This window comes from Anguilla anguilla, chromosome 1 (genome assembly GCF_013347855.1).
Source record: "Anguilla anguilla isolate fAngAng1 chromosome 1, fAngAng1.pri, whole genome shotgun sequence".
Classification (NCBI taxonomy): Eukaryota; Metazoa; Chordata; class Actinopteri; order Anguilliformes; family Anguillidae; genus Anguilla; species Anguilla anguilla.
The window spans coordinates 49,969,056-49,984,544 of NC_049201.1; the positions used below are offsets into that span (position 1 = coordinate 49,969,056).

General features: G+C 49.7%; 1 protein-coding gene across 1 annotated transcript in view; it reads left to right on the forward strand.

Moving 5' to 3' along the window:
- The window catches only part of LOC118212693 (vacuolar protein sorting-associated protein 13B-like), a 303,731-nt gene that overhangs the window by 61,332 nt on the left and 226,910 nt on the right, over window positions 1-15,489 (forward strand). Inside the window, 1 exon segment of the mRNA XM_035390874.1 lies at window positions 11,553-11,737. Within this exon segment, the coding sequence (XP_035246765.1) occupies window positions 11,553-11,737 (185 nt within the window).

A 15,489-nucleotide genomic window follows, 5' to 3' on the forward strand; every position in this document is an offset into this window, starting at 1 on the left:
ACGTGAGGAGGATGTTATTTTTCTTCCTGACAGTGGCTGTGTTTCTCATCTCGGGGAATCAAGATCAATAACGGCTTATTTCTCCTCTGTCAGCCGCTACACATAATCGCTATCCGAAGCCTCTCCGACGTTAAGAAATGTGTTTCGGACATCTGGCGTAGCTCTGATAGCTAGCGCGCGGACGCAGGGTTTATTAATGTGAGCGCTCAGACAGGCCTGGCAGAGTCAGAGTGTTCTGCACATGCCTTACCTGTTACGCTCACGCGTACGGACGGCTTTGCTGCTCCGGCGGATTTTCGTTGCCCAGGTAGCGAGTACGTGCGTCGGCCCCCTCTCCATTTTTGGTTATTTTCTCTGTTCTTCTTTTCCGAAGCGGCTGAGCCCCGTTTCCGACGTTCTGACAGAACTCCGAACCTTCTCCACGCTTTCTTCTTTCTTCCCACTTCAGATAATAATGGACTGCTGTTATTTTTTCAGGGGCTATGAGGCGATAACTCATTGTTTAGGCTCTGTTCCCCCCCCCCCCCCCCCTTCGGGTTTTCATATTTGACCCGACCTGAACGAGAGGCATTTTTAGCCTTCCCCCAAATGACTCCAGGCGAGGTGTGTGTGGGGCGCTCCTTAACGGGGCCTGACAGCTCATTGTGGGGAGACTGACGGACCGGCGGTCAGACCCTCCTGAACCCGAGAGCGAAGGAGCCTTGGGCCGGAGTGACAGCCGCCCGCTGGATAAACAGAGACGCCACCAGGTGGTAGTGTTTAATTTAATTTATTTATGTTTGTTTTGGGAGCCTTTCAGAAGTGATGTAACGCTGCCGAAGATGTCGTGTTCTCTCAGCTGAAGTGTGCGATTCTCCGGCTCTCCGCTCAAAAGGGGGGGGGGGTGAGGGAGGGGGGGGGGGGGTGGGAGTTTGGTGAAGGCCCTTCCAGTAAACCTCTCTTGAGTCGCGGTGTCAGTCTCTGATAGCTTTGTTATGTAAATTTCGGGAACAGCTTTTCCATTACTAAGGTAGTGGAAGGTATAAAGTTATCCCCTTCTGGTTTCGACGTTAGGCCGGAGTGTTTGATTGGCGAGAGAGCGGGAGGGGATGATGTCACCGCCTTTGGCCCCCGCTCCAAACCGCAGGTATGCGGCGAGGAGCGATGGCCCGTGTCAGGTGATCGGGGTGATGTTAAAGGCTTAAGACTTCCACTGTGACTTCGCTCTCTGTTGTTCCCCCACTGGAGTTATTTGGCAACAGGAAATCTGGTATTCTCCAAAAGAGAGCTTCTCACAGTGGGTCCAGCAACAGACACTGGAACACGAGTCCCTGTGCACGTCCTTCTGGGCTCAGGCGCTCGCCCCACGAGGGTGTGACCCCCTACACTACGAGGATGACCGTGTGCATCACATTCCATCACATTCCATTACAAGCATTTAGCAGACGCTCTTATCCAGAGCGACTTCCACAACATTTTACATAGCGTTTACATTGTATCCACTTATACAGCTGGATATATACTGAAGCAATGCAGGTTGAGTACCTTGCTCAAGGGTACAATGGCAGTGTCCTACCTGGGAATCAAACCTGCGACCTTTAGCTTACAAGACCAGCTCCTCACCGAGCTCCTAGCTTATACTACCCTGCCTTCCCGGCTCAGTCAAACGAAAGCTGTCGGTACAGGCCGCTCTTTGTCCCGAGAGAAGAGCAGTCGGGCGTCGACGGCGTTGTCATCGCTAATATGTAACTCCGGTGAGCGCTTGCTGCTGTTAAACAGTAAACCCGCCCCCATATCTCACTGTCAGTGACGGATGACCCGCTGAGACATTCTGTTGGTTTCAGAAGAGGCTCTTAAAAAACCATTAAAATCAAAGCGGGGGAAATGGCACGGATACGAACGCCTCCCCCCCCGTCTCTCCCTGCTGCCTGCACAGGGCAGCGTGAACAGAGGAGAGAGCCGAACAGAACTGCGCTTTGCTAGCCCCAAAAGTAGCCGCCGCGTTCGCCCCTCCCTGGTGCGTCTCTGGGTGAGCTGGTCTTTCACTGCTGTGTAAACGCCGCCTCTTTCCTCGTGAGGGGTGAGTTTTTTAACGCCGGAGCGGTAGGCAGTCTGCGCTCTACGCCATGCCGACCAGGCCCGCCCTCGCCCAATTAACTTCTGAGTACACGAAACCAAGGCGGAGCCCCGCTAAATGAACTTTCGCTGGCAGTGAGTTAGCGCGCAGCTGAAAGGCATCAGGCGCTACTTGGGTTTAATGAGAGGCAGCGTTGGGACCGCCCGCTTCACAAAGGACCCTGGCGAGAGCTCCAATTGGTCCGGCTGTTAAACCTGTTACCCCGGTTAAAACGAGTCCCCGTAAAAACGAAAAGTAAAGACGTGTGCCACCTGCGTCGATCCCCGGCGCCCGCCCAGAGCCCGCCCGCCCCGCCGGCGTTTCCCGCGGCGACTGCACCTGACGTCCCACCGGCCCGACCGGAGCCCACCGCGACGCTAGCCGTAATTTAGCGCCAGAAGCTTTTATGTAGCGTTTTCATACGTAGTGCAGCCAGCCAGCTTTTTTTTTTTTTGACTGAAAATCTATTTATGAGCATTGAGCCATGAGCTTTGGAGTGCTTTCATTACTCAAAAAAACAAAAAACAAAATCCGTAATGACAATTACACGATTGGTGGAAATATACTTAATGATTAGTCATAAGTTTTGTCTGTGCGGTTGCTGTGTTTGCACTAATTTATGCCACTGGTGTGTCATTTGGATTAAAGGCCAAGCGCATATTTAGCATGAATTATTTTCCTGTTTGAGAGCTTTTTTTTGTTGTTTTTTTTCACTGTGTATCTCTGGTAGTGCGGTTGGCCTCCCGGTGGAATTCATTTAGGGGCACATTAAAGAGAGAGAGGGATTTATTTGCGTGTTTGGCATGGCGGAGCACGGTTTCTTAGTATAATTTATTGAGGATTATGAGACATTAAACATGTCATGTCTGAAGCAGGGCTAAGTATTTCAGTGCTTGTCTCGGGCGTACTTCTGGCGTTCCTGTTTTTTGTCACTCACCAAACCTAGTGGTCACATGGTGCCACGTTCCTCCATTAGAAAAAGGGGAGGGGTTTACAGGGGCCCTGTACGGCCCCCAGGGGGGTCTGTGAAGGAGTCCCAGGGGGTTCTCAGGTTCTCCTTGCTAAAATTATGGTGAGTTACTCCGGATTTATATTGGACTAAATGGCAACATGTTATGTCCATAATATAGAGCGCCACAAAGTAGACGTGATTCTGTGTACTGATGTATTAAATAGTCGTGTGTGTGTGTGTGCGTGCGTGCGTGTGTGTGAGTGTGAGTGTGAGTGTGAGTGTGTGTGTGTGTGTGTGTTTGGGGGGGTTATAGGGGGCCTGTGACGGTCGTGCTCATACAGCTGACCGCAGAACCTCTTTGGACCCTCCCTGCCGCAGGCCATGGCGCAGAATTATGACATAAATAATAAGAAACGGCCCTTTTTCAGATGTCTGCCTTTTTCTCTTTCTGTGTTTTTTCCATTTTCCTTTCATTTTTTTCTCTCTGTGCCCTCAATCAATATGAGCCCATTGGTAATAACTCAAGGGAAACGATTTTGTCACATTAGACTTCATAAGACGCCAGCTGCGAGCTCGGGCATATTTGACTTAATATAAAAGTGTTTTCTCTGTCGTGGAGTCTTTCCAAGGGGCGCATATGGCAGAAATTAATGAAGGAACGAGCAGTCTATCGATCTCGTTCGGCTAATTAAAGATCTGCGCTTAAGAAAGGGGATTTGAAGCCGAGCGCTTTGAGTCGCGGCGAACGCGCCCAGCTCCCCCCTCCCTCGCTGACAGTGGTTTTTCATTAACGGGGACGCGTTCGCCAAATTGCGCTGACCTAGAAAGAAAGAGGACCGGTTTCTTTCGAGGAGAGTCGACGGCAGATTGCCACCTCAGCCGGTCGCTCGCGGAGCCGATGGAGATCCCCGCTTTTCAGGAGCGTTTCGCCCCCAAAAGTCAGGGGGCTACGGGGGAAGTGATGCGATACCCATAAGGGTGGGGCTACGGGGGAAGTGATGCGATACCCATAAGGGTGGGGCTGGGGAAGGGGTGGGTGGGGGGAGAGGGGGCTGTTTGCTAGTAACCAGCGGTTAAAAGGCGTGTCCCAGAATGACATAATGTTCGGCTCCTGGACGCACGGGAGGCGGACGAGCCCTGACCCGGGAGCGCGTGCAGCATTACGCGTGCCGCAGACCGTTAAACCTCCGGGCCGTAAAGTGCGCGGCGAAGCCTGGCGGCCCACATCTGGCGTGTTTTACAGGTGACGTGGATCAATGGGGGTATTGAGGAAGGCCGCGGAGGGAAATGGCGTCACTGGCTAGGGAGCGCGGTGGCGGCCGACGGGCGTTTCGGTGCTGAACTCCGGAGCGACTTCCCTCGCGCGGCCTAGCGCAGACCGCTGTAGTGACCAGGCAGCCCCTCCTGTACCGGCCCAGCGCGCTCTGTGCTGGCTCCCTGCGTCCTCCTCTCACACACTTCTGCGCCTCCTGCTTACCACACGTACACCGATGAGTTCGATTGACGTTCACATGACTTTTTCCTTTTTTAAATCTCTTATGAACAATGGGCAGGATGAGAGTAAAGATTCTACAGTAAAATTGAAGCCTTTAACTATATAGGTTTTTGCTTAATAAAAAAAAAAAAAAAGTCTCTCCTCCCTGGCCTCCTCGGTTGTGCAGCTCACCAGCTGCCAGTGCTCCAGAAATATAAGAATTCTGACATATAGTCAAAGCGACGTGGAAATTCTGTGAGAAATTTCCGAGAAGAAAGCGCATTTGGGCATTTGTGCGCTTGAGAAGATGATTATGACCTAAGCTGGAGTGACGTGCGGGCGGCTCTTGCGTGCGTGTGCGTGTGCGTGTGCGTGTGCGTGTGTTTGTGTGTTTGGGGAGTGCGGTGTTCCACACGTGTAGTTATTCACTCCAGCGTGTCCTCGTGTCGTCTGAAGGCTTCCCGCACAGTCGGAGCCTCTGCGCCCCGAGGCCTGACGATGGGAAAGAGGAGATCAGAGCCGCCGGAGGAGCCTGGAAAAGCCGCCGTCATGGCCGCAGGGCTCAGCTGGCGCGGCGAAGCTGGAACACCCGCCCCCGAAGCCTGCGCAGTCTAAACCGTGGTCGTCGGGCTCTTAGAAAACGCCGGAAAACGTCCCACGCGTCGCGAACGCGCGGCGGCAGAAGCGTAGCGGCAGGAAGTGCGTACGGGGGCTGTTTTTTTCCCTCGGGCTCGGCCGGCGCGTCCTCGTCGCCCTCGCGTCTCTCGCCCCGCGGCCTGGCAGCTGTCCGCCGCGCGGCGATTAAAACGTTTCTCCGGGTAATCCCTGTGAAAATGAAGCGGCCTCCTGGGAGCTCGCGCCCGGCGCTGGTGAACCTGATGCCGGGAGGAGGGGTGGGGGTGGGGGGGGGATGAGGGGAGGGGGCAGGGGGTGCTTTTAACAGGTGGGGGTCATATGGGGCACTGGTGACTGAGGAATGTACACCTCACACACACCAACACTGCACGCCCCACACGCCTTGGCCTGGTCCCCCAGCGGCCCCCACCGGCCGCCCCCCCCCCCCCCCCCCCACGTCTGCTGAAGGCCCTCTGCTACCTGACGGGTCATTTCATAGCGTTTCTGGGAAAGAGAGTGAGTCACTCTTGTACTGAGAGCAGGTGAAACATGCCATTTCTGTGCCTGGGTTTTGTACTGTCCCATATGTTTTTTGTTGTCCATTGTCAGTTTTTTGCCCATTTTCATTTATGCAGCAGTGTTTTGTTTAAAGCAATCTAGGAAAGTAAATGAAGTGTTCAGATTGATCTGTGTGACACGTGTACATCCTAACGAGATGTGTCCGTTCACATGCCTTACATGCCAGCATGCACTGCTGGTGGGAGATACTTGCTGAAAGGTCTTTGGGGTATCATGGCGGCTGCTGATGTAATGGAACAATTTTGGTCTTTATTCTGAGAAGTGTAATTCACTCTGACCGTTTAGCGTCATTATTGATGCTTCAAAAGAAGGGTTGGAGCTGCGTTTCTCTTGATTGTGTGTTTATGAGCTGCCCCACATAGTAACCCCATTAGACCAGCGTTTGGGTATTTGTTGGCCTTCCCTCTCTTATGACACGGACAACATTTTCCATGTGCTGCTTTGCTGCAGAACAGTCTGCTCTTGTGTCATTATTACCTACAGGTGTGTTTTCTTGGGCTATACTGCAACGCAGGAACATATGGAGGAATGCGTCTTTTGCAAATTAGCCCTAAGAACAGAAGCGATTTTTATTCTGTTTAATATATTGCCTAAGTTTGTTTTAGCAAAGTGTGCTGTGTGGCTAAGGCCAACATTTCATATGAATTGGCGAAGACTTCTAACTGTGCATAATAAAAGCTTTTTTTAACATGTTCTCGCTCAGATGTTTAGGGAGATTCCGTGCGGTGCTGTTGTTAGGCTACGTGGCTATGTTCAGTGGCAGCTAGTGGAGACAGCTTGAACTGCAGCCACTATGGGGACTAGGGACCTCTGTGAATTTAACACACCCACGTCCCCAAACTCAGAATACTGTGTGTGTGTGTGTGTTTGTCCGTGCAGGTGTGTGTGTGTGTGTGTCCGTGCAGGTGTGTGTGTGTGTGTGTCCGTGCAGGTGTGTGTGTGTCCGTGCAGGTGTGTGTGTGTGTGTGTGTATGTGTGTGTCCGTGCAGGTGGGTGGTGGGGGGCGGACCTAGCCACTCACAGACCCTGAGTGATTTTTTAAAATGCTTGCTTACAGGCTTGTTTTCTGAAAGAGATTGCTTTGTTTGAGAGCTGTGAAGCTGCTGATAGTGATTAAGAAGTGAAGCCGCTTTTTTAAATGGCTAATTAGGGAGGGGACTGAGAAGGATGAATGATTTAAAGAGTCCTGGCGATCACTCATATCGGGGGATCTGGAACAGGCTCGTCTCTTGTGATCTATGAGACTAATATGTCAGGAGTAATTGATTAGATTTGCCCCAGTGTGTACTGTGTAAATATGCTAAGATAAGAAGAAAAAAGAAGCTTCAGCATCTTTTCTTTAACCTTGGGATTAAAAGCCAGTGAAATGCAGATTAATGTACTCTCTACGCGGTTGTACTGAAAAGCAAGAGTTTTGTTTTCTGGGAGGGGTGTTTTTTTTACATGACTGAAGATCTAATGAATGTTTGTTTCTCTGGTACGTTGGGGCGTTTGTGTGCGGTCCAAACTGACACACCTGGACACACAGAGACACGCACTGCCAGGAGTCTAACGCAGACTGGGGGTGTGCGGTTCTTCTGTTCTCACGCCAGCGAGTCGGCCCAGCCGTCCGAGGGTGTGAGGTGGCTGAACACGACCACCCCCAGAACCAGGCCCACCCCCAAAATCCAGGCCCACTCCCCAGAACCTGCCCCCCCCCAAAAACCAGGCCCACCCCCCAAAACCAGGCCCACTCCCCAGGCCTCTGGCTCAGGGCTGTCCGCATTATTTCTGAAAAAATTATGGGCTCAGGATATGAGTAATTACTAAAAATTTTGGAAAATGCCTACTGGCTAACATTGTGAGACTATATAAACCATTTGGCCCTACAGTAGGTATTCTTTCAGTCAGAGAAAGGTGTTGATTTTAAAAGAATGGGGGGCTGTTTTCCCTGGGTCAGCAACCTTTAGAGAGGCCACCTGCTGTAACTCCCACACACACACACACACACACACACGCACACGCACAGTCTTGCACACAGACTCACACAGGTAGTATTGAGCTTAGACGGTGTGATCAAGTTATTAAAAATGAGCATTTAGGTTTGTGTTATCATTTTTGTAAAACCCCGAAGATACCAGAGCCAACCCAGATTGCAGGTTCCACTAGTTTTACACTCTGACCTGAACGTTATACTTTCAAATGCCCCCTTAATTAAAACAAATGTATTTTTGTCCACAGAAGTACAAAGCAGCGACCTGCCAATTCTCCCTTTTCCTGTGTTTGTACTGGAGCCTCTCCAAACTGCTTTTTTAATGAGACTCTTGTTCTGCTGGTTATGTTAGGAATTATTCTTCCCGGGAGAATTATGTATGACCTGCGAGTTTGCAGCCTCCCTTTCTGCAGCCTCACAGATGTTCAGCCTCAGCAGGGTTTAGTAGCTGTAATTGCTCCTTTCCTAATTATTCTTATGTTTAATGCTGTTAAAATCAGGAGATGCAGTTGCAGTGGCTGGCAGGTCCGCTCCCCTTCCCCCTGCACCCCCCCCTGATCGCCGCTGTGGTCAGGCTGGAGGCCGCTGCACCGCCCCTCTCAGGTTGGGAGTCACGGCCCCCCTCACAAACGCGGCAGCCCTCCCTGCATGGCTAATAATAGCGGGAAAGAGAAGAAGGTCAAAGCGGCAAAGAACCGTTTATATCGAAGTGGAAAAAAGTTAAAAAATCAGAGAGGAGTACATTGCAAGCCAAGAAGCGCCACGTGTCCTTGTTTGTGACAGAAACAAAAATGGGAAAAATTTAAAATTAATTTATACGTTTAAGTTATCAACTTCAAATGAGCAGCTTCCCTTGATTAGGAGTGGCTGCAGGAGCCGGGTCATTGGACTTGGGCCCGGCTGCCCCTCAGTCAGGGTAGAGCATGTGCACCCTGCAGACCTCTGTGCGCCAGCCTCGGGCCCAGCTGAAGCACTGCAGCCGCCGTTCAGCCACGTCAACTGGGGTTTGCCTGGGAAATTAAAATCTCTGATGTTTAAGAATCTGTGAGAAGGGAAACACCTCATTTTTCTTACTTCTTGGCTAATTGCATTTTCTAAACCCAGGTCTGGCTATTTATTTATTTATTTATTTATTTCTTTAATATTCTGCAATATGATGCAGGTTGTACTCTTGCAAAAAAATGGCAACCCAGCTACTATGGCATCCACCGCAGTTGAAAAGACTCCTTGATGTATTAACTGTTTGAAGATGGATGTGCTGATTGAGGTTGATTGGGAACAAGGATGACGGGGCCTGGGAGTTTACCTTTCTGAATTGCAAAGTGCTTGCACTGTTTTAACAACACGAGAGCTTCCATCAGCGTTTTCTAAATTTAGAGTCCGCAAAGCCGTGTAATGGGCGTAATGGTTTTCATTAGCCAGCGTTTCAGGCTGTTATTAGCAGAGCGTCGCGCGTAAATAATTTATACAGGTGCGTAATTAAAGTTTCGGAGGACCACGTGCACGCGACGGCACTCCCGCATAACGAGCGCTTGTGTAATCAAACAAACCTTCATCCCCTGCCAGTGGCCATTGAAGTGGCTTTCAGAGCGCGCTGGCTCCGCGCGCGGAATGTTGTTGTTGTCGGTCCTCTGCGGTCACCCTTCCCTTTTGTTTCGAGTGACGGCTGAGGCGAAGGCTGGACTACGTGTTCGACAAATATGCTCGCGCACAGAGCGGCTGAGGTTTTTCAGTTATGGGGATACGCAGGAAAATCTGTTTCAGGGGTCTTTTTTTTGTCTTAGCGCAGCACATCACTGGTACCTTTCATCCGCAGTTTTTTCATTCGCTGACGTCATCGAGTGACATTCCCTATTTCCAATGCCTGAGTGATGAATGGACACTATTTAAACGCCCCCGTGGCTAGTCCCTTTTTTCCGATCCCCATATAAACCGTCAAAGCATCTACAGGTGGCCTGAAATGTTGAGGTCATTTGTTTTTATTTGAATGTTGAGATTTCTTCCATTTTTGTTGAAACCAAGTGTACTCCATCTCAATCGTCTGCCCCTAATCCCCAGAATTCCCTGGGAAACTGACTGTATCCCTACTGCCTCTTAGTGTAAGGACAGTGCGATGCTTAAATGAATAGCATTCTAGCCTGAAGAGTGAGCTAGTCCATATGTGTAATAAGGGCTTGTAGATGCTAATGTTGTGTAGAGAACGTGAGTTGTTTGAGTACCAGCAACTCATTTTGCAAATGCTGCTAATTTGCTGAAGTCTTTGCTGAAGCAAGCAATGCATTATGGGCTTTGTAGGAAGCTTAGATTGCTTGAAGTAGGAAACCACAAATTTACATAAAGTTTAGTCCCTGTTCTTAGTTATAACACCAGCTCATAGTGTATACCAATAACACATAAAAATTAATTGGAGTGGGGTCACTAGCTCATATGGTCAAGAGTGGTCCAACTGGCCACAGCGGGTCCAGAATAAAGTACGTTTTTATAGGTCCCTTTACAGTTCTGACCTCGCCGGCAGGGTCAAAGGGTCAAGGTCATCCAATCAAATAACTGATTAGTCAAATTGGGCGGTAGCTCGGGCGGCATTAAAGCCAGGAGCCCTCTTGCTCTCGCTGAAAGGGAGACGTGCAGCCCTCACTCTGAAGCTGCTGGGGAACGACCCAGGGGGAGACGCTGGCAGGCCTGTCACATCACAGACGTCCCCAGCAGAGCCACCCGGGAGCGCCAGCGCGGCGAGGAGGAGAGAGCAAAGGGAAGAGAGCGGGACTTAAACGCTTGCAGAGCTGAGAATGAGCTGCGTTCCTCCTGCTGAAGTGGAACAGAACCAAGGCGTGATCGACTGGGATGGGGGTGACGCTTGGTTTTGATGTGTCGCCACAAACTTGGAGAAATGAGTTATGTTTCTATTAAAAGCCCATACCCCACCCGCTGCCTGAAAATGCCTGGCCCAGACCCCTTCAGGAGAGGGAGAGAAACCATTTTGAGGTAGTTGATTTGAAAAGTTTGAAGAGGGTTTCCCTAGTGTAATTGATAGGATAGCCCATGAGCAGACATAGGGGATGGGGGGGTGACGTGTTGACATAAAGCAGGAGGATCACTCAGTCATTCCCGCTAACTGATTTTCCAGTGTCTGTTTTGGCGTGCTGTGATTCCCGAGAGGAGAGTCCCAGGCCTTGCTACGCGTCGTAGCGTCCGCGGTGTTCCCCAGGCTTCGGAACGCGGTTTTCGGGGGAATAAACGGGCACGCTCTGGGCCCAGGCTGTGTTGCGCTGGACACGTGTGGGATGGGGGGGGGGGGGGGGGGGGGGGGGGGCAAACATTAATGAGAGAATGGTCCATTGAGACGCTGACTGACAGGGCCAGGAGGATTCTGGGAGGAATACGTCCAACTGTGCCGTTACCTCATCATCAAATATTGGATTTCAAGTCCATCTCAGGGCTCGCTAAACTGGAGCAAGCACTCTCTAACAGATGTAATGTCAAATGTCTGCCTATTATTTTCAGGCTCGGATTTCTGCGGTGTGCTTCACCTCGTGTAAATCACTATAGTAACATGTTCACAGGGCCCCGTTCTCTTGCGGCTATCAAATTTTGGGAACACCTCCCAGAAACCGAGCAAAAAATCTGGAGTCTTCTAGAAAGGCTGTGGCTGCTCTGGTTCACATTGAGTATTCCTCCTTCACTCTCTCACTCATGCCACATATGCTGTGAAGTTTCTTTGTTCATTGCAATTAACTGATCTGTGTCCCAGCGGGTGATTATGTATTAAGGCCATGCCAACTCTCTCTCTCTCTCTTCCTTCCTTTCTTTCTCTCCCTATCTCCCTCTCCTCTCTCTCTCTCTTTTTCTCTGTTTTTTTTTTCTACAGGACCAAGAGGTCTTTTGTTCCCATCACAGAGTGTATTTTTGAACTCCCCCACTTCACGATACAAGCCACCAGAGCCCAGACACTCCTGCTGCAAGCGATCTGCCAGAGCTGGACCCACTGCATGGGAAACGGAGCTTCCCCCGGGGTCAATGAAGCCCTGCTGAACGAGGTCTACAAAGCGTCAGGTAACCTTTTATTGGAAGTCCTACCCTCCCCGCTCTGCTCTCCCCCCCTCCCCCCCCCCCTTTTCCTTTTGTTCTGTGACCGTTCACGTGGTCTGGGCAGTTGCCTGCAGATACACGCGGGTCACTGGGACTGTTACAGACCCCTGCGGGTTTCCTGCACTATTCGCTCGCAATTTCAGCACCTGGCAACCCGTCACTCACCACCTCCTGTAACCGGCGGTTGATTTTCTCATCGATCTGGCGATTAATATTCATATTCATTAATATTCAGACACCAGCCGCAGCCTGCGTATGTTAAGCTTCAGGACCGCGCAGGTCTTACTTGGCGTCATTTGAAACTTTTCCCCAGCCTTCTGTCTTTCTTTAAGAACACTTGATGCCGACATGGAGCTGGTTGCGTTTTAAAATGAACTTCGTGCCGAGGTGTTCCCGAAGCCGGTTAGCGTGGTAGCGCATTGCTAGCAGGCCCGTTGTGAACGCGGACACCTGGAACAGCAGGTCGTTCTGAGTGCGAGGTGCCGGGACCTGCGGCCGCGCTGAAGATTAGCTCCCAGGGCTGTTTCACGCTCCATGTCTTCTCGGATGCCTTAATGGCCGAATAATAAATTTCTAGCCCGTAAAAAGTAAAATTCAATAAAACAGTAGCTTTCTCATGACGGTAGCATCTGGACGGTCCTCCGGGGGCCCGGGGATTTTCCAACTCATTAGGATCATGTTGGTTATGCCGTCAACATGGGCCCCGCCAAGCTACCTTTAGGCGCGCGCGACTGCCAAATTATTAAATGGGTCTCCTGTGGAGTGAAGTCAAATATTCCCCTCATTTTGCCTTTTTTTTTTTTTTTGGCTGTGGAAAGGGGCTAGAATAGTAACATTCAGAAACCTTTGCACATCTGGTCTCAGCCCTGGCAGGTTTTGGGGGGAAAAGAGGAAAAATGTTTTGTGGGGGGGGGGGGGGGGGTTGGGGGGTGTAATAAGGAATGCACAGATACCTCCTGTGGGTTGAAACCACAAGAGGCCGATGGATTAAAAAACCTGCTGATATTTCAAACTAATTCGGCTTTCCTTCTTTTTTCGACTTTGCCCACCTCCCAATAACGGTGGAAGTTGTATGTTGTTTACATTTTTCAGTTTTGTGGAAAAGTGCAATGAAACAAAATGGCATATGAAATAAATGAGAGGAATATGGCTTCCCCCAGCTGTGGTGCCTCTCTGCCTGGGCCGTCAGTCTGCAGTGGAAGGTTCTGGCAGGGAGACGGCTTGTTTGGGGTTGAGGCCTGTGCAGTCAACCTTGCCGAATAGTTTTGGTTCCTGTGGCGGCTGCGGTTGTGTCCACACTCTAACGTCATGATGGGACCTGGCCCGCTCTCTCTCTCTCTCTCGCTCTCTCTCTGTTCTCTCTTCACTCTCTCTTCCTGTCTCTCTCTTCTCTCTGTTTCCTCTTCGATCTCTCTCTCTTTGCCTCTCTTTCTTTCTGTTTCTCTTTGTCTTTCTTTCTCTCTGTCTTTTTCTCTTTCTCGTTATCCCTCTCTCTGCTCCACTAATGAGGTTTTTAATAAAAAAACCTAATGCTATAATTCTTTACAAAAGCACTTTAAAGCCCGCGTTCTTTATTTTGTGGTCTTTAAAGCCATTGATTGCTGTTGTTATTGCGCATTAGGGCATTGGTTAAAAAGAAAGCTGGGGACAGTTTTATGGCTCCACTTGCGCGGGGGGAAATAATGGCCTGCCTTGCATGACTTTCTGAGGAGGGCTTGCTGTTCTAAGACACTTGTGTTTGATGAGACATACTGTACCAGGCCTTTGTACTGTAATTCGCTATTGACTTGTTGCGTGATCTGTATATTGCACTATAAACTATTCCTGGGGTTCGTTTTGACTTAGTAAGTATTCAGAGAACAGTAAAGAGTATGTTTTCGGAGAACAATAAGCTCATTTATAGCTTTAATCAGGTGTAAGTGACAGATGATAATGTTTAGCGTGTAAACCGCTCCTGAGAGCAGTCTTGGGCGTCTGTTTAGAGCAGCGGTTGCTATCTTACTACTCCCCCACCTTTAATCTCCCAAACACACAGATTGTAGGTGCGTGTGAGCCTTTTATGCGGTGTGGTGTCCTCACTCTCAGAAGTCAGCTGTTCAATAGAAGAAGGTGTTTCATATCGCGGGCCTAGCTGATAACAGCGGGCAGTCAGTGTCCTTCACTTTGCACAGGGCTTGGAGGGATTATTTCATACTTTCCTGTGAGGGAAATTTCCTATTGATGAAAAAAGAAAGAAAGAAAGAAAGAAAGAAAGAAAAAAGTCCAGTTTTAATCTTGAGGTACTGACAGACCGTTAAGTGTTTCTCAAAATAAAAAGGAACAAAAGCTGGAAAGTTTCAGCGCACGCTTTCATCTGTGGAGAGTGATAAAAACAGTCTCAGCAATGCTTGCGGTAGCTTGCTGAAACCCAATCATTAGCGCTCGCACTACCTCTGGTTCTTTTTGCGTGACAGTTTAATTATAATATATAAGGGAATTCCACTTGAGTGTAAATAGATGTTAACGTCTTCACTTTTCAGATTTACGGTACACCCGTTGGTTCTAGTTTTGAGAACTCAAGGTATAGTCGATCTGTATGTCCACCAGGAAATGAATGTATTTCTTCTTTGTTATTGTCGAGCAGAATTATTACAGGCATTTTCAATTATCTGCGTGAAACTGACAAATAATGAAAGTCTTTCTGTAAAGTCACCTTTACGTGCGATTGGTTAATAATGGCAGCCATTCTTTCCGATTTCGTCTGCCTGTCAACTGTCTTTGACAAAGAGATTGCCCCATCCAGTCCTGCATGTTTATTTCTAACATACTAAACATAAAAAACATTCTGATTTAATGGATGGTTTATAAAATAACAGAACTAGCAGAAATGTGTTTCCGGTTGTCAGTGTCTGCAGATGTGTTTTTTGCAGTATGGGGCATGGGGCGTACCGTGACCTCCTGTCAGCTCTTTGCCGAGCGATCTCTCGGTGATGACGGCCGGACAGCGATTTTTAATGGCGCTCGGAGTCTCGGTTTCGAGCGCGGTTACGGCTCTGACGGGTGCTCAGGGGTTCTGGCGCTGGCTCCGAGGTTTCAGGGTCCACTGTCGCTCGGCGGTTTCGGCGTTGACGTTTTTTTTTTTTTTTAAAGCGCTTCTGGGTATGGCTGGCGACCGGCTTCCCCGCGCCGGCTAACGCCGCTCGAGAGACAGAGGCGGGCGCCTGCCAAACAGCCGTTCTGAAGAGCACCGAGAGCGGCAGGACCGTCTCCTCGCATGTGGCTCCCATTTAAGGACGACTGGCTCTCCACTGAACACATTGGTTCGCATTTGCTCAATTGAATGATGGTCTGAAAAATTGTTAATGATTATTGCGATGGAGCAAAATTCATTCCACATGGCACTCGGGGATTTAAAAACCTTTCAAAAACGCGACATCATTACATCACCCGCGGTTATTTTGTTGCGTTATATTTGCGTTTCACAACAGAAAAAGTCAAGATAAAATAAGATAATGTTTATGCCGGGCGTCTGCCCCGATCCGGCTGGAACTCCCTGCTTGGCTGATGTAGCCTTAGATGAGAGTGCTAGCCGGGGACGAAGCGCAGGCAGCGCTCTGGTATGTATTATACGCCGTGCTCCCTCCTCAGTGATGGGAGATGCGCAGGCAGCGCTCTGTTATGTATTATACGCCATGCTCCCTCCTCAGTGATGGGAGAAGCGCAGGCTCTGTTATGTA